Genomic DNA, 17,772 nt, shown 5'->3' on the forward strand with positions numbered 1-17,772 from the left:
TCTGGTCTTCCACCTCCAACTCAACCTCCTGTCTTTTTGTCAGTTCCACTGTCATCAAAAAATACAATATAACAGGTCTCACTTCAGTCTTGTAAACCTTCGCTTTCATTCTTGCTACTATCCTTTTGTCATGCATCACCCCTGACACTCTCACCATCCATTGCTTTTGATGTTTGGCCCCAGGTATTTGAACTCATTTAAGCTTCCCTCTCATTCACACGCATGCATTCTGTCTTTCCTATAGAAACTTTATTTCACACTATCAAATGAGAATGCAAATCATTCTAAGCTTTGTAACTGGGATTTTCACAATGAATAGCCTTAAATGACCTTTATTTATGTAAAGAAATCAAGAAATAAAAGGCGTTAAAACTAAAAGTTTTTTTAATCGTTTAGTAAATGCAGCCAGTAGGTGGGTCAGCTTCCTCATTTTTTTGAATTTCAGTAGATAATATGATACCATGTAGCTGGAAACTACACCTCCCAGAGCTCCACGGGCGCTGCCGGATGTTCGTCTTGCACAAATTTGGCGCTGATCTATCCGGGTACTTCATTCACTGCTTCCTTTCGCGCCGGGTAACCGGAGAGCCGTGCGTCCATGTGCGCAGTGACTGGGAATTGATAGAGCTGTGATATATTAAAATCCGAGCCGTAAACAGAGTTTTCGTGATGGATCCCGACGCTTTGGTCGAGGCCCTTAGGGGTACGATGGACCCCAATCTGCGGGAGGCCGCGGAGCGACAGCTGAACGAGGTAAAAGTTAAGATGAAGGCAGTTGTGGCGCGGTCTTGGTTGGGTCGGGCCTCGGCCGTTCACAACATCAAGATGGTGCGATCACGCAGGCTGGGCTCTGCTGCCTTTAGTGTGGCAGTTCAGGCGTTCATATCCCCCTCGGCTAGCAGACTGTCTGATTGCCCAGACTTTAGTTGCTGTTTTTGCGTGATAAACACGAAGTGATCAGTCCTTTTTGTGATTAGGCGATAACACGCTCGTGTTGCAGTAACCAGCGTCACTATTAGCCTCATCTTCAGCCAGCTGTGCCGCTAATGCTAAAGAAGCTAACGGTTGTTGCCCTGCCGAAGCGATAAGTGTGAGCTGTGCTCGTATCGTTTCGGTACAATTTCGACTAAATTCAAGGCTGACACGGCGGAAGAACGATTCGAGCGGCTTGTTAGGTGACAAAAGAGGCTGGCCAAATGCAAGGCAAGTGGAAGGCAGGGTATTTAACAGCGGGATACTGGTGTCTAGCTAGGTGGCTAATGTCAGCTAGCTAACTTCGCTACTTGTTGGATGAGCTGCTGTAGCTCCGCTACATAGCAGCTGCTCACGTGTCACTGGCAGTCCCTGAACTGTTCACAGTATTTAACAACGCAATAAAATTTACATAATCGATTATTTTAGTACATTTTGTCTTAGCTTCACCCGTTATAGAATCGTGGGCTTCACATCTACTGCGTGAAATGTGTAATAAAATAGGTTGTTTTCCGAGGTCCGTATGAGCTAAAGTTCAGAGTTAGCAACTATCCTGGTCGAGGCAGCATCCGCACTGTGTGACTAAAAAAAATGTCTGGTCACACTAATAATAAGCTTTATTTCTGATATACGGAAATGAATCTGTATAAAACTGGATACATTTTAAGGTCATTTAAGTCAGTTTAAGTCGTGAGTTACTTTTCTGAGAGCGTATTTGGTTTGTTAATGGCTATTATATGCGGGACAGAGTCCTGCCATCCTGTAAAATTAAACCACCATCCCTGGCACTTCGTAACAAACTGATGTGCTGGACTGCTTTAGGTGTTTGTAATAAAAGTTATTGCTGCAAAGCGTCTTAATTTCATGTGCCATTGAGGACCTAACTGGTGCTGTATAGTGATGGAGTTGGACACATTTCCAACTCAATAAGGATAACATGGAATAATCATTTTTTGTTGTTTGGAAGTGCACTAGCTTGCATGGGCGTACCGAATGAAATGGTTGAGTTTGTTTATTATTCAGGCGCTAATGTCTTAGTTATGTATTATTGGCACTGCTTGGGGCTAAGGTTTTGCTTTACACCCACGTAAGCGTTGTTAGTGTTGCTTCCCTTGAATGGCAGAGCTCGGAGTATTTTCACAAAGCTGGCTGGACCTCTTGGAGTTTTTTTTTTTTTTTTTTTTTTCAATAGAAGTCATGTCTTCTGGAGGAGGATGGAGTAAATCTGTGGTTTCTAAATGTGGTTCTTTGCTTAGTCATAAACTCTCACTGCTTTTCATGGAGAATTGTCAGTTGAACAGTGAATGAAGCTTAAGATAAATTAAATTCAGTGACCCTTGAGCTGCAGGGCATTAATGTATTTATCAGAGACTGATCGTGCTTTTTTTGGCTTTACAAGTTAGCAGGTACCAGTCTGATGTTGCTTCTGTTCTGGTGATGATTATTTTATTACTTAATCATGTTTTATGTTGGGAAAAATGTCTTGTCTGATGCTGTAAAACTGACTCTGGATATGGGATATTTTTCCTCCCCCTGTAGTAAATTATTTTTAAAAATCCTTCAAAGATCATAATATTGCAGATTTGTAACAATAAGTCATGTACTTCTGTTTCCAGCTACTGAGCAACAGTGATGTATGATTATCTGAGTACATAGTGTGTGCTCAAACTGCAGGTTAGACTTGGACCATTTCAAGTATACTTAAATGCCAGCTCAAAAAGATTAATTAAAACTAACTTGAAGTCCAGCACACATGAAACAATACTAAAAGAGAGATGTTGGGGCATTGGTTAAACAGGCTACCCGTATGCTGAAGGGCTACTATAGGGGCCTGGGTTTGATTCTAACCCAGGCCATTTCCTCTGTGTCACTCTGCCTGCCCTATGTCTCTCCTTTCCTGTCAGCTCTACTATCTTGTCTAAAATAATAATAATAAAGGCAAATAATGAATCTTTAAACAAAGAGAGGGGAGATGTTTTGTCTTTATAACCAGCTTACATATATTTGTTTTCAATGCTTACAGGGTCACGCCCGGGTAAATTTTGTGTCCACGCTGCTTCGCGTCACCATGACTGATCAGCTGGATTTGCCTGTCAGGCAAGCAGGTGAGTCAGAACTTTCTCAGCAAACAAATAATTATACAGTCGTAGGATTTAAAAAGACTAAACAAAACAAAAAAACAGCCAAACAAAAGTTTTTGCATTTGTTAATAATTATTATTAATTGCAGTTGTTTTCTTTGAAAGAAAAGTGACTCATCATTGGGGTTAATGTTCTGTTCATACATTTAGTGTATTTTCTGAGTCAAACTTTTTTATGACTATGACGTGATTACATTTATTTATTTTAAGCATCTGTAAAAATGTTCTCACTTCAATTTCTGTTTATTTCAGCCCTTGAGCGTGATCAGTGCTCAAGGACTTGGTCAGGAAAATTAATTTAATGTTTTGTTTTGGTTTATTTTAAGCTGTTATTGCAATCCATCAATGTATACCTTAGTGTACACTGAATCCACCTTGCTACTGTTTGACTTTTTTTACTGCTTTTATCCTACACTTTACTCCAAATTTGTCAGACTGCATTAAATAAGAAAACACATCTATTACCTGCGATTCCCAAGTTAAAGAGGTCGATTATATAATTTTTAAAAAAAAAAAATTTTTTTAAAGGGGGAGTTATTAAGTGATGATCTGTGATTCACACTTGTTTTTGTGAGGCTAAAGTACCACGCTGAAGTGCAGTGCACACGTGGAGTTGGTTAAATATAGCTTCAGTCAAATGCTGCTCTCTGAACATAGAACTTTCCCTCCACTGACACCTTCCTCAAAGTTAAAATCTGGGCCAGAGTTGTTACAAAAAGTGCACACATAGCATCTTAATTATTGTGCGCACACCTCCCAAGAATACATGGCTCTCCCAGCAAATTAAGCTGCTATAGATCTCTGCTCAGGTATTATAAATTACTTTTTTAGCCATAAGGGAAAAAAAAAATGTCAGACATTATTTTGCGGTCCAGAGTGTACAGAAGCTTTGGACTAATATCAACAGTGAAGCTGATTACAAACGAACGTCGTCTTGATTTATTGTTCTGGCATGTAGTCACTTTGGTTGGCCAGATTATTGTTTGCAGCCTGTCTGGTTTGATGCTGGTAGGCTGTCCAACACAACAAAAATGCTTTTTAAATTTTTGAAATATGAGTGGCGCTGCTTTAGTGGTGATTGACAGTTATTAGATAATTTTTTTCCATTAATAGATTGATCGGATGCATTGATGGCAGCCAGCTGTCTCTGGGCATCATGTTTGAATGTAAATTTGAGTTGTATTTGAATACGTGGTGACAGGATGTGCAGCGTGATTTGTGTTTCAAGATTTGTTACCAAGTAAATACAGAGGGTGAAAGTATATTGTGTAAACACATTTTCCTCATGGTTATAAATTTAATTTATGACACATTCCTAGTGACTTTGTTGTGCAGTGTAGTCATCGGTGAAAGGGGGTGGGGGGCTGTGCTCCATCAGCATTGATGGGGTGGATTATGATCGACTCACAGTTGCTGTAGGCATTTGTGTTGACCTCCCCTCTCTCAGATGCCTTTCCTTGTGAGCCACAAACCTCATAGTGAGGCCCCCACACTGTAGATGTGAACCCAGCTGACACCCTGGTGCTACATTCAAAACTGACCTACAGAGGGAATTTATTTCTGCAGCATAGGCTTTATTTGGTGCTCAATTCACATTGCTGTGATGTACGCGGCCATAATGATGATGGGTGCGAGTTTAGGGGTTGCATGAAGTCGATGGCTTATTTTGATATCCCATCATGAAGAGAAGTATGATTTTAAAATCTTGCTTTCCATGTTATTTTTCCATCTGGTATTTGAGACTGCTCTTCTTTGGTAAAAATCTGTCTGTGTTACAGACACAAACTAAGTCTTGAAGTCTTAGTTTGTGTTTTTGTCCATTTTATACCCATTTTAAGATGGCAGATATACAGCCTTTTACCTTTTCTGGAGATCGTATACCCATGTGTCCATTTCATAAGTTCACATATTGTTCCCCAGAATAAGTCTTTGGAGTGTCTCTCAAACGTTATGGGAGAAATCCTGTTTTCAGTTTAGTAGTTTTTGCTTTCATTGAAGTTAAAGCTATCAGCTGTTGTCTTTTTATAAACCTGTCACACCTTTTTCCTATACAGTGAAGTGCTGTCAACACTCCTTAAAAGTCCAGTTTCACTACATTTCAAACCAAGATAACAGAAAGAGCCTCAGGGAGCAAAACTTGAAACAGAGTTTCTCTAAGTCTCTTCTTCATTCTCCACATGGTTTTTGTGTATTCATTCTGTGCATTATTTGGAAGCTGCCTAACTATTTGTGCTAAAATGTAATCTTTTTTGTGATGTTTATCACTGTTTGTGTGTTTGTGTGTGTGTGTGTGTGTGTGTTGCATTTCTGGGCTGTGCTCTGTAACCTCTGTGTTTCCCGTCTGTCCAGGTGTGATTTACCTTAAGAACATGATAACCCAGCACTGGAGCGATGGAGACGGTTCAGGCACAGAGACGCCTGTTAATAACATCCCCGAGGAGGACAGGCAGTTCATTCGAGACAACATAGTGGAGGCCATCATCCACTCCCCCGAGCGCATCAGGTAACCACAAACCCCACTGGATGAGTAGAGCGAGAGGAGGAGCTGAGGAGAGTTTGTCACTCTTGCATTAAGTTACCCAATCTGAAAGTCGTCTGTTGAACTTTTCAGGGTCCAGCTGACAACATGTATTCACCACATGATCAAGCATGACTACCCCGGCAAGTGGACGACCATCGTGGACAAGATTGGCTTCTACCTGCAGTCGGACAACAGTGCAGGGTGGCTGGGCATCTTGCTTTGCCTTTACCAGCTTGTCAAAAACTACGAGTAAGTCAGAGTTTTCAGAGTTGACCTTTACATGGTCTTATACCACATGCCGTGGGTCTAACATTGAGCTTGTGGGCCTTGTGTATGAAACAGGTACAAGAAACCAGAAGAGCGTCAACCACTGGTGGCCGCCATGCACATCTTCATGCCCATGCTGAAGGAACGCTTCATCCAGCTGCTCCCTGACCACTCTACTGACTCTGTCCTCATACAGAAACAGATCTTTAAAATCCTCTATGCCCTCTTCCAGGTATTCTTTGGTTTGTTCAGTAAAATCATTGTTTATTTTTAATTCTCCTTCTTTGACACACATCTTAATATCCGGTGACACTGGAGTAAATAACTGGCTTCCTTGTCTCCTTCCACAGTACAACCTTCCTCTGGAGCTCATCAACAGACAGAACCTGACAGAGTGGATGGAAATCCTGAAGACGGTAGTAGACAGAGATGTGCCTCCAGTAAGTAGGAAAAAAAAAAGACTTCCAGTTTCCACAAGGTGTTCACATTTACCTGCTCCACGTGCTGACTGCGATACTGGTTCCTGTCTGTGCTGCAGGAGACGATGCAGATCGATGAAGATGAGCGGCCTGAGCTTCCGTGGTGGAAGTGTAAGAAGTGGGCCCTCCACATCTTGGCTCGGCTCTTTGAGAGGTAAAAATCCAATAATTGTTCCCTTAACTTGTTCAGCAAATCATAGGAGCAAATTTAACACACAGACTGCATGTTTAAAAAAAGTAAATAAAAATAAACGCACCCACTGCGTTTGGACTCAGCATTTTTGAAGCGACATTGATGAACTATACTTAGATTAGTATAAGTTAATCCTACTAGACAGCAGTCACCAGAGCTGCTAGTGTCGCTACATCAATTTTCCTCACCCTTCACTTTAAGCGTTACAGTGTCCCCCAAAAAATTCTCACCTCCAGTTATTATGAGGAAAGAAACTGTTTGTTTGTTCGTTCTTTTGTTTTTGTACCAGGCTGTAAATGTGCTATTTAATGGTGTTTTAATACTTCAGCCCTAAAGATTGCCACTCGATTTAACATTCATACTCTGTTTGCAGGTATGGAAGCCCAGGAAACACAACCAAAGAGTACGCAGAGTTTGCTGAACTTTTCCTAAAGGAATATGCAGTCGGTGCACAGCAGGTAAGAACTTTGGAAGATGAAAGAGCAGCAGCAGCTCACCTTTTAAATTGAGCTTTGTTTTTTGGAGTGAAACCCACAAATGTAAGGAGTTTCTTTGCACACTTTGCCTCTAGGTGCTGCTGAAAGTGTTATACCAATACAAGGAAAAGCAATATGTTGCTCCCAGAGTACTCCAACAGACGCTCAACTATATCAACCAGGGCATAGCGCACGCTCTGACGTGGAAAAACCTCAAACAACACATCCAGGTAAAAATTCAAAATGCTTAAATGTGCTAGATATTTCACATATGTATAAGACTGTTAGTGGTTTCTGAAACACTTTGAAGAAGAGCAGTGAATGAACCTTGATAACTGCAGTTTAAAGTGCATCTTTCCATTTGTAATGATTACAATGAGAACTTTGATGTACTGTTTCTGTCCAAGAATAAACCTGACATCTGTGTTGATGCTCGCTGACCATGGTGACTTTGATCTTTCAGGGCATCATTCAGGACGTGGTTTTCCCCCTCATGTGTTACACAGATAGCGATGAGGAGCTCTGGCAGGAGGATCCATACGAGTACATCCGCATGAAATTTGGTAAGCTGAGACGGTCAGTGCCTGAAACCCAAAAAGAGTCCGTGCATGAGTGATGACTAACAATTACTCCAATCTGTGCTGTCTCTGTCAGATGTATTCGAGGATTTTATCTCTCCAACAACCGCAGCCCAGACGCTTCTCTTCACTGCCTGCAACAAGAGGAAAGAGGTGAGGCCATTTTTGTTAATTGTATTAAAAATTTGTACCCTATTAAGGGGGAGGGGAAAAAAAGAACTATCCCTATACTCTGTATTTGAGGTCCAGAAAATAATAAAATGTTCTTCTTACTCCGTTTAGGTGCTGCAAAAGACTATGGGCTTCTGTTACCAGATTCTCACAGACCCCACCTCTGACCCCAGGAAAAAGGACGGCGCCCTTCACATGATAGGCTCTCTGGCTGAAATCCTGCTCAAGGTAAACGTCTCTCCGCTGGCCCGTTTTCACCACTTATCTGGCAAATCCTGTTTTCTAAGCACAAACTAAAAGACCTTTAGTTCCACTTATGTTTTTTTTTTTTTTTACCATGACTGCCTTCCTGAGTGTTCAGTTGCAGATATTGCACTGATGGTGAAAACTGCTCTTTACTCGGTTGTGCTTTATTGCAGTCCATTTTAATACTTTCCTAGCTGTGGGCAAAATATCAGTGCTGAAGCTGTGTAATTATCAATCACCCGAATTCAGCCTGAGCATCCTCTTTCTGCAAGCCACTGCAAGTGTAAACTGTTTTGATTGCCTCGTGAAACTTACTTTTTTTTTTCTTCCTACTTTTATGCAGAAAAAGATATACAAAGACCAGATGGAGTTCATGCTGCAGAATCACGTCTTCCCCCTGTTCCGCAGTGAACTGGGATACATGAGAGCCAGAGTAAGTGATCACATAATCCACATAATCACCAGTCGTCAGACTTGTGTGATAATAGCACGGAATAACTTTATGTAGGATGTGTTTAATCAGTGGGTCCTGCCACCTTTTCCCATAGGCTTGCTGGGTGCTGCATTACTTCTGTGAGGTGAAGTTCAAAAATGACCAGAATCTGCAGACGGCCCTCGAGCTGACCCGCAACTGTCTAATCAATGACAATGAGATGCCAGTTAAGGTGGAGGCCGCTATCGCCCTGCAGGTTCTCATTAGCAATCAGGAGAAGGGTGAGCTAATATATTCATGGAGCCTGTGATACTAAAACACTAAAGTTCAGTTCCCATCTAACAACATTTTTCCTTGTGTCGTTTTTAGCCAAAGAATACATCACCCCCTTCATTCGGCCAGTGATGCAGGCGCTGCTGCACATTGTCAGAGAGACGGAGAATGACGACCTCACTAATGTCATACAGAAGATGATCTGTGAATACAGTGAGGAGGTCACTCCAATTGCAGTGGAGATGACACAGCATTTGGTAAGTGCAGGCATGATGGAGGCTACATTGTCATGGCATAATCTCACAAAGATGCCACATAAAACTGCTCCTATAGAGCAATAAATGAGGAGAGCTGTCATCCCATAAGGAAAACAATGTTGTATAAATTTATTTTATTTTATTTTTTTAAGAATTTGAAGATTATCTGTCATGAAAAACTTGCAATTAAAGTACCAGTGGCCTGATTTTTAATAAATATATAATATCCCTGGGAAAGGAAGAATCAAGAATCAGTATCGGGGTTAAGTGTCTTGTCAAGTTTCTGACTTTTCTTCCCTTTAGCTTCTTTATTTTCCATCTCATGCACTGATGATTGATGCTAAATGTTAGCAAAGTGACTGCGGTTCCTCTCTTTGCTGCTTTTAACAGAAAGCTACAACAAAAAATTTTTTTTTTCCCTCTTTCCTTTTTTTCTTGCTTTTCCCTTTTCAGAAGTGATTAATATGAAGGCTCGAATCTCCTGCCTGATGATTCATGTGTTGCTATGATGTTCACTAGAAAGTACTCTGCTCATCATAGACACAGTCGTAATGCTCTTTCCTGTTTGCTCTCTGGCAGGCCATGACGTTCAACCAGGTGATTCAGACGGGCCCTGACGAGGAGGGAGGGGATGACAAGGCTGTGACCGCCATGGGCATCCTCAACACCATCGACACACTGCTGAGTGTGGTGGAGGACCACAAAGAGGTTAGCATCATAGCCACCGTAGCCGCTGCCCACATGTACACCCCTCCCGGCTGATCGCTCATCTCGGTGCCACTTCCTCTGTGGAAGCGGCTCTGGTCTGCTGCTGCAGCGTTCCTGCCAACACACTCGAGCCACCCACCAACTCCTGGGAACACGCTCTGTTCTCACCATGTTCAAAATGACTCAGAGGCTGAGGCAGACGCTAGAAATAGAGCCGGGGCACGCTGCCACCATGTCTGCTGAAACGCAGGACTACTGCTGCTCAGTCAATAAGCACTCTGGGTTTTTTAAATTGCGTAATGGTTCTGTAAGTCAGGATTGTCAACATGCATTGCTTTGCTGCACCAAAGTGGTATTATTTTATTTGACCTGTGGATTTGGAAAATGGAAATGTAACCAATTCAATGGCTGTAGGTGCATTAGAGGACATAACAGCACAGATGGTATTGACTCAGATAAGTGTTGTCCCAGGTTACAGTTGGGGAGTTCTAGTCCAAAGTTTCCAAGTGGATCTGGAAATTGTGCTTTCAATTCAAATTTCCACATATAACAGAGTTTGGATCGGAAAGACTGTTTTCTTTGATCCAGTTGTGTTTTCTATTAAACCATTTTTACTTACTACTCGTGCTAAATTAAGAGCCTTATGTGAAGCAAAAGCAATATACTTTTGATCTCAACAGCTGCATCTTCTTTAGTGAAGCAGAAAGTGAAAGTGAATTCTGAATTTTCTTTGATGTTTTGTGCTGTTTCAGATCACCCAGCAGCTCGAGGGCATCTGCCTGCAGGTCATCGGCACTGTGCTGCAGCAGCATGTACTGGGTAAGTGAGACCGGTTCTTCCTGTGTTTCCACATTCCTCACGCATACTGGTCTTAAACTCTTTGTGGTAAACAGATCGTGTTTACCTCCAGTGATGCACTTTCGATTTCCCACTCAGAATTCTACGAGGAGATCCTGTCCTTGGCCCACAGCCTCACCTGCCAGCAGGTGTCACCGCAGATGTGGCAGCTCCTTCCACTTGTGTATGAAGTCTTCCAGCAGGATGGGTTTGACTACTTCACAGGTACTTTGATTTTTCAAATAATTTTTCACACCCTGTGTACATTTTGTCTGTCTGTTCAGCTGAGTGAATAACTGTCTTTCTTTCAGATATGATGCCTCTCCTTCACAACTATGTCACAGTCGATACGGACACCCTCCTCTCTGACACTAAATACCTGGAGATAATCTATAGCATGTGTAAGAAGGTAAGGTGCTGCAGTTGATTCTACATAATGTGAGATGGGCTGTTTTTTATTCTGGCTAAACTAGTTGCTGAGCACGATTTTGGTGTTAAACCATCCTGTGTGTTCACACAGATCCTGACGGGCGATCCAGGTGAGGACCCAGAGTGCCACGCAGCCAAGCTCCTAGAAGTGATCATTCTGCAGTGCAAAGGCCGTGGTATTGATCAGGTCAGTGTCAAATAAAGATCACATCTACGCTTCAGAATAATGAGCTGTTACATTTAAAAAGAGCATCACCACTTGCCTGTGAAATAAAATGTAAAAGTAGATTTTTGTTGTACAGTTCCTGCTTGGGATTTCTTTTGTATTATTTATTTATTTATTTATTTATTTATTTATTTATTTTTAAACTTCATCCTGCCCTTGAAGGTTGTGCCTTTGTTTGTGACGACTGCATTGGAGCGTTTGACGCGGGAGGTGAAGACCAGCGAGCTGAGGACTATGTGCCTCCAGGTGGCCATTGCTGCACTGTACTACAGCCCTCCTCTGCTCCTCAACACTCTGGAGAATCTCCGCTTTCCCAACAACACAGAACCAATCACAAACCACTTCATAAGCCAGTGGCTGAAAGACGTTGACTGCTTCCTGGGGTAAGACTGATGTTTTTAATACTGCGAATCGCAGCTTAGGTGTGCGCCAGTTAGCAATTGAAGATGCACAAAACACATTTGCTTTTATTTCCCCAACTGACATTGAATAGTAATCACTGTTAATCAGCACGAATGACTACTCATAAATTTAAAACAGGCTGTTAGGGCCATTTCTAACAAAGCCCTGCACTTTTGTTTTCTTTATAGCTGCATATATGTTTATTAGTTTTTATTATCCATTTAGCTTGTCACTGATCTTGTAAAAGAACTTTTTAATAGTATAGGTACTTTGGATTTTGGATTAATAAGCTGTATTTCTCACTGTGAAGAAGAGACTGGGAATGAATCACGGTGTTGTCTACAAGCAGCATCAGGCTCTGTCTATGACGCTGTTCGCTGATTTTTATGGCTGTGTTAGTTCTTCTTGTTTTGCTGCATATTCCCCTCCTCATACTGAGTTGAGATTACATTAATGGAGCTGGGTACTGAAACTGCAATAAAAGCCTCCCAACAAGGGAAGGGAGAGAGCTTTTCATTTGCTTGTGGAGAATTTCAAAACGTCGACAAACAAAGAACTGTTGTTCCAGACTCCTGAACCTTTGGGTCTAGCTTTGTTCCTGTGGTTCACTTGTGCTGGTGCTCAGTAAGTGTAGAACAACATGGCAGTTAATGTAGCGGCCTGTTGTCACATCTGACCGATGGCTCTTTTTTAGAAATGTCGGATCGGTGCAGCTGCTGCATGACTGGAGGGATACGCAGATGAGACACTGAGGGGGGGGGGGAAAAGAGGGAAAGTCACCTTTTAGGAAAAATATTTGTCTTTTCCAGAATTAACGGACTATTTTTATTTTAGTTGATTTAAAGGTTACCTTGAAATCACTATTAACAGTCTGTCTGCTGGCAGTGAAAATATTAGAGTATAAAATTAAAGTGACTGGCCCAAGCGTCTTATCTCAGTATATCTTGTGTTGACTGTTCATCCTTGTTGAATCTCAGAAGATTCGGCACCTTTTAATGCTTTTACTCCTCTCTCTCAGCCTCCATGACAGGAAGATGTGCATTCTGGGACTATGTGCTCTCATGGACCTCGAGCACAGGCCTCAGGCCATCAACCAGGTGGCCAGCCAGCTTCTTCCAGCAGCCATCTTGCTTTTCAGTGGCCTCAAGAGGGCGTACGCTTGTCGAGCAGAGCATGAGAATGAGGAAGACGATGACGAGGAGGATGGGGAAGAAGAGGATGATAATGGTAAGATGAAGATTTTTATTTATTTTTTTTAAATGTGTCTAAGCGTTCAGCGTTAATCAGGGAGGTAATGTCTAAATGTGTCATCTTACATCTGTAATTATAGCGGAGCTGGGCAGCGACGAGGATGACATTGACGAGGAGGGCCAAGAATACTTGGAGATGCTGGCAAAGCATGCAGGCGAGGACGGAGACGACGAGGACTGGGAGGAGGACGATGCAGAGGAGACGGCACTCGAGGGCTACACTACAGCCGTAGATGACGAAGATAACTTGGTGGACGAATATCAGATCTTCAAAGTCATTCTACAGAGTAAGCCCACAAGCTGCTGATGGCCTAAAAACAAACCACTATATGCATGTGTATTTTTTCATTAATTGATGTCACCTCAATGTGGTGCAGATCTCCAGACCCGTGACCCAGCATGGTACCAGGCGCTAACACAAGCCCTCGACGAGGAACAGGGCAAACAGCTTCAGGACATCGCCACACTTGCAGATCAGAGACGGGCAGCACATGGTGAGGCCCGGCTAAGACTACCCAAGTTTTCCAATTTAAATCTTGCGGTGCTCTAAAGTCTGAAAATAAAGTGTTTTTGTATGTGCTGCTTTTTCTTTTTCATTGTTGTTGATGCAGTTGTACCTGTAATAAAAACTACTTTAGCATTCACTGCCTCCATCTAATTGCATTTCAGACTGACATACTGAAATAAGCCATTATTGGTTCAGAAACGCATGGCATAAAAAAAAATCTGACGCTTGCCACACGAAAGAAAACATGTCTAAAATCCCTCTTCAGTAATAAATGGCATCTTCCTCACCATTGCAGCTTCTGATAACGGACCACAGTGATGGCCAAGCAGTTTGTTCCAGACTTTCTTTGGTTAGACCATCTTTTCCTTCTTCGTGGGGGCTTAATAGGAATGCATAAACAAATAAATATTAAAGGCTGCCCAGTAGGAGTAAATAAAGTTACCTGTCATGGTAAAAAGATAAAGATTTTACTTCTTGGTTGTTTTGGGTGAGCTGCATAGCTGGACAGCAGTAAATCTTGAGCAAACAACTGTTTTCTGCTGTTTTATTTTATTAAAAAATATATTGCCTATCTTATTACAGAATCCAAGATGATCGAGAAACACGGCGGATACAAGTTCACAGCGCCAGTGGTGCCATCTACTTTCAACTTTGGAGGCACTGCTCCAGGAATGAATTGAGTCATCTGTTCTACTTTTTATTACTCCGTGACTGATTGTAGTGAAGTGAAAAAAAGAAAAAAAAAAAAGCTTGTGTTGTTCCCTTAAGTAGTGGTTCCAGAACTGGTTCTTCTCAGTCATTCTTCAATCTGTCAAATGGGGGAAATTGCACCAAAATGCAACCAGTGGCTGGGGGGAAAAACGAACCAAGAACTTGAGCACGATGCAGGAGATGATGATGATGATGAAGAAGCTCTGAACAGCGCTGTCTTCTGGAGCCCAGCGTGGAGGGGGATACCATGACAGCAACTCTTTTTGGCTTTGTTTTTTTTGTTGTTTTTTTTTCTCACTTACACAAAATTTGGGGGATTAACCGTTAGAATTGATAATGGGACTAAATATTTCATTATCACTGTCATGGCCATTTGGCCTAATAAGATTATACCTCTGGTAGTGGTGAAATCAGCGTTATTTTCAGCATAAACAAAACTCATGTTTATGTACATACAAGCCAAGGTTATTGTTTATTTTTCAAGTAGCCTTGAAAAAAAGCAACCAGAGGCATTTGTAAGGTATCAACAGCTGTATTCATATGTAGCATATTGGATAATTCATAGCACTATGTGATGCCTGATCTCTGTAAATTAATAATACTAGCACTTTCATATTGTTCAGGTCTCCTAGCCCTCTGTATCAGACTGCAAATTTTTTTTAAATTGAAAACTATTTAAAATGAAAACAGCTGTAACTTTGTTACTTTGCAAGTGATTTCTGTAATGGCAGGTTGTAATAATCTGGTTACAGAGGGGATCAGTGGGCGACTTCAGGAAAAGAGAATGCTCCTGGTGTTCACTATTGGCTGCAGGACAAGTGTTTGTGAGCACTGACAGTGCAGTTGGATACATCTTTGAAGCATGTACAATTGGACTTATCGTGAAGGTCTCAAGCTTTTGGTTGGTGTATGGATGAACCATCTATATATACAACAACATATTAAAAAAAACAAAAAAGATAAGGGAATTCATGATGACGAGTGTCTCCTTATCAAGGCTCGTGTCTTTACCTGCTTTAGAAATGTGTTTTATGACGAATGAGTAAATAACGTTAAACTTTTTTCCTTGGATGACTACCCCTCAAAAAGCAGCGCTCTCAGGTGATCAAAGATCAGATTTCTTTCCTTTTTTTAAATTAAGTATGTGCACGATGCTCTGGTAACCACTCAAACAAGGTTATCCTAGGTAACTCAAATGTGAAAAAACCCCATTTTACTTAACTAAAGCAAAAATAAAAACTATGGGGGGGGGGAATGAACTGAAATGGTTTTGTGACCTTGCAAAAATATAATAAAAATGTAAAAGCCAATATTCTTAGCTTTAGTAATTGTTAATTTAGTAAAAATGTTACTTGAGCTTGTCTGATGAGGCGTTGGCAGAGGTCTTTATTGAGATTCTGGATGTCTGTGAATTAGCTTCCTTTAAGAAGTTTTGTGTTTTTATTGTAACACCTGATTTTCCTAAATCTTACCTTCAGTAAAATGAAGCAAATCAGAAAGTGGGTTATTTGATAAGGTTTGTCAGATACAGTCCAACAGCACCAACTTGGACCAGAGGTGGTGTATTAAGTACAATTGAGTAAATTTTTATTCATTTCTGCTTTTCTCCACTAAATCCTGGAGGGCGGCATTGTACTCCAGTAACTGTTTTGAGCGCTTAGGTTGTTAGCTTAAGCTACCCAAAAGTCAAAGTCAACTTTATTGTCAGTTTTGTAATACTGGAGGGCGTGCAACTAGAATAACTCAAAAATGAGATCCAGATAAATATGAGGTATAAATATTAACTGTGGACTAAAGCCAAAAAATCAAAGTGGTGTAGCTACATATTAACAAACTAATTGTAAAAGTAAATATAAAGTATATTTAAAGTAACAAATTTTGTTATGTTATTTGATTTTCATTTGGGTGGTTATGCTTCTTTGTATCTAAATGCTTCTTTCAACACTTTCCAAAACAAGTATTCATTACAAAATTATTTTAGATTCCCTCTCTTAGAGGAGGGAAATCTGCCTGTTGTTGTTTTTCTTTTGTTTTGCTTTGTTTTCCCAAAACAAGTTTTTAATTCTGAAAATGATCTTAATTATTGAGGCCCCTAACCCTTGAGTAGTTCAGGTCACCCCATGTGAAAAACAAAATACTGGAGTAACCTCTGAAGACGTCCTTGATGAGCGTTGCCCTCGAAGTTGCCTGGATTTGAAGTATTCTTTTGGGTTCAGGTTACTTTATCTGTAACCTTAGCTAGATTTGAGTTAGTGTAGCAGGTTACACTTACCTAATGAGTGAAAGATCACCTGTTTAATCCCAGGAGGAGACAGAAATCTGTTTGAGGTTGTATCAGGAAGAGCATCTGGTGTAAAACCTAAGAAATCAAACACATAAATAGATTTGGTCTGCAGGGGGAGTCATCCTCACCAGCACATTTTCAACACAAATTAGAATAACACAACATAATGAAGAGATAAAAAATTCACGTAGTATCAGTATGAACGTCCAATAACTTAACCTGCTTTTGTATACCATCAAAAGTATATGTGGAATCAAATTGCAGCACCGAGTCTAGGTAGGCAGTTATAACATGTAGAACTAGGAAGTGGAGGTGTTATGCTCTCCTCCTTTAGGCTCTCAAACTTTTTCCAGCATGCCCCCAATCCAGCGGCTGGGACACTCTACAAATCATTAACAATTAGAAAAAAAGGGCCCAAATCGGTTAATTTTAATTTTAGTTAAAAATAAGCCAGCTCTCTTCTGTCTGGCTGCACATGTTAAACAGAAGGCTTGGACAGTAGGCGGGAGGAGCAAGGTTACTCAGAGCTGTGTCCCTGACGTCACCATATCAGGGATAACGGCTCTTCTTGACATCACAGAGAGCCGAGACTGGAAAAAGAATGTCTAAAAGTGTTTAAAGCAGCCTGAAGTGTGCGTTTTTGTCTCACAGGGATTTTTGAAGTCATGAACGACCACATTTAATCCAAACACCCACCAACGTAGAGCATAGCAGGCTCACTTTAAAGTTATTTATTCATGATTAAATAAACTGTTGACGTGTTACTTGGTTTTAATTAGTCAGGTCAACTGAACAAACTTCCATTAGCAGCGGGACGCAGTAGCGGTTTTTGAAACGGGCGGTTGCCCGGGGCGGCATCATGGTGGGGGCGGCATCACGGGCATCGGCAAAAAAAAAAAAATTACTCGTACTCATGCTGTCCCAGCGCATATCGGGAATGGCATAGGCTCCGATCGGTTTTCTATCGCTCATTTCCTGGGAGTAAGTGCGCCCTCCGTTTGCCAGGTGCGCCTGCTGCTTGTGGCACAGGGAGGAGAGGGCGGGGCGGCGGGGGATTCTCTGGCTGGCTGGGGCAGCATCTAATAACCAACTCGCAAAATAAAACAAAATAAAAACAAACCAACAAATACGAAAACACCAGACATTATGATACAGACTTATAATTTGCAATTCTATACGTGAAAAGTGAGCGCGAGAGCCCTCGGTGCGCCTGCTTGCTGCTGAAGTCAAAGTAAACTTTATTGTCATCTCCGCTACATACAGTACAGTATATAGAGACACGAGACGACGAAGCTCCAGTTACAGCAGTGCAAGTAAACAAACAATAAATATAAGAAGAGTAAGAAAATAAATATACACTTTAGGACTAGGGGTAAAGGGATCAATAACAATTTAAAATGTATAATTTACA

The 17,772-nt window shown here is 41.3% G+C and overlaps 1 protein-coding gene across 1 annotated transcript; it reads left to right on the top strand.

The window, feature by feature from the left end:
• Nucleotides 1-567: 567 nt before the first annotated feature.
• On the top strand, nucleotides 568-15,508 carry ipo7 (importin 7). The gene is made up of 25 exons (XM_063475316.1): nucleotides 568-753; nucleotides 2,996-3,077; nucleotides 5,462-5,615; nucleotides 5,724-5,882; nucleotides 5,976-6,132; nucleotides 6,251-6,340; nucleotides 6,439-6,533; nucleotides 6,946-7,030; nucleotides 7,144-7,278; nucleotides 7,512-7,611; nucleotides 7,703-7,779; nucleotides 7,909-8,025; nucleotides 8,387-8,476; nucleotides 8,592-8,757; nucleotides 8,846-9,006; nucleotides 9,586-9,714; nucleotides 10,467-10,533; nucleotides 10,651-10,776; nucleotides 10,863-10,960; nucleotides 11,072-11,167; nucleotides 11,369-11,589; nucleotides 12,627-12,835; nucleotides 12,939-13,145; nucleotides 13,236-13,352; nucleotides 13,949-15,508. Exons 1-25 carry the CDS (start codon nucleotides 670-672, stop codon nucleotides 14,044-14,046), a joined length of 3,120 nt encoding a protein of 1,039 aa, XP_063331386.1. The 5' UTR covers nucleotides 568-669; the 3' UTR covers nucleotides 14,047-15,508.
• Nucleotides 15,509-17,772: the final 2,264 nt, after the last annotated feature.

This window comes from Pelmatolapia mariae, linkage group LG1, assembly GCF_036321145.2.
Source record: "Pelmatolapia mariae isolate MD_Pm_ZW linkage group LG1, Pm_UMD_F_2, whole genome shotgun sequence".
NCBI classification, from domain to species: domain Eukaryota; kingdom Metazoa; phylum Chordata; class Actinopteri; order Cichliformes; family Cichlidae; genus Pelmatolapia; species Pelmatolapia mariae.

Excerpts from the sequence above, each read along its gene's own strand:
- ipo7 (XM_063475316.1), top strand. The coding sequence starts at position 670 with ATGGATCCCGACGCTTTGGTCGAGGCCCTTAGGGGTACGATGGACCCC. Across the intron at positions 6,133-6,250 it reads TCCTCTATGCCCTCTTCCAG|TACAACCTTCCTCTGGAGCT; the intron begins GTATTCTTTGGT and ends CTCCTTCCACAG. Across the intron at positions 13,353-13,948 it reads TCAGAGACGGGCAGCACATG|AATCCAAGATGATCGAGAAA; the intron begins GTGAGGCCCGGC and ends ATCTTATTACAG.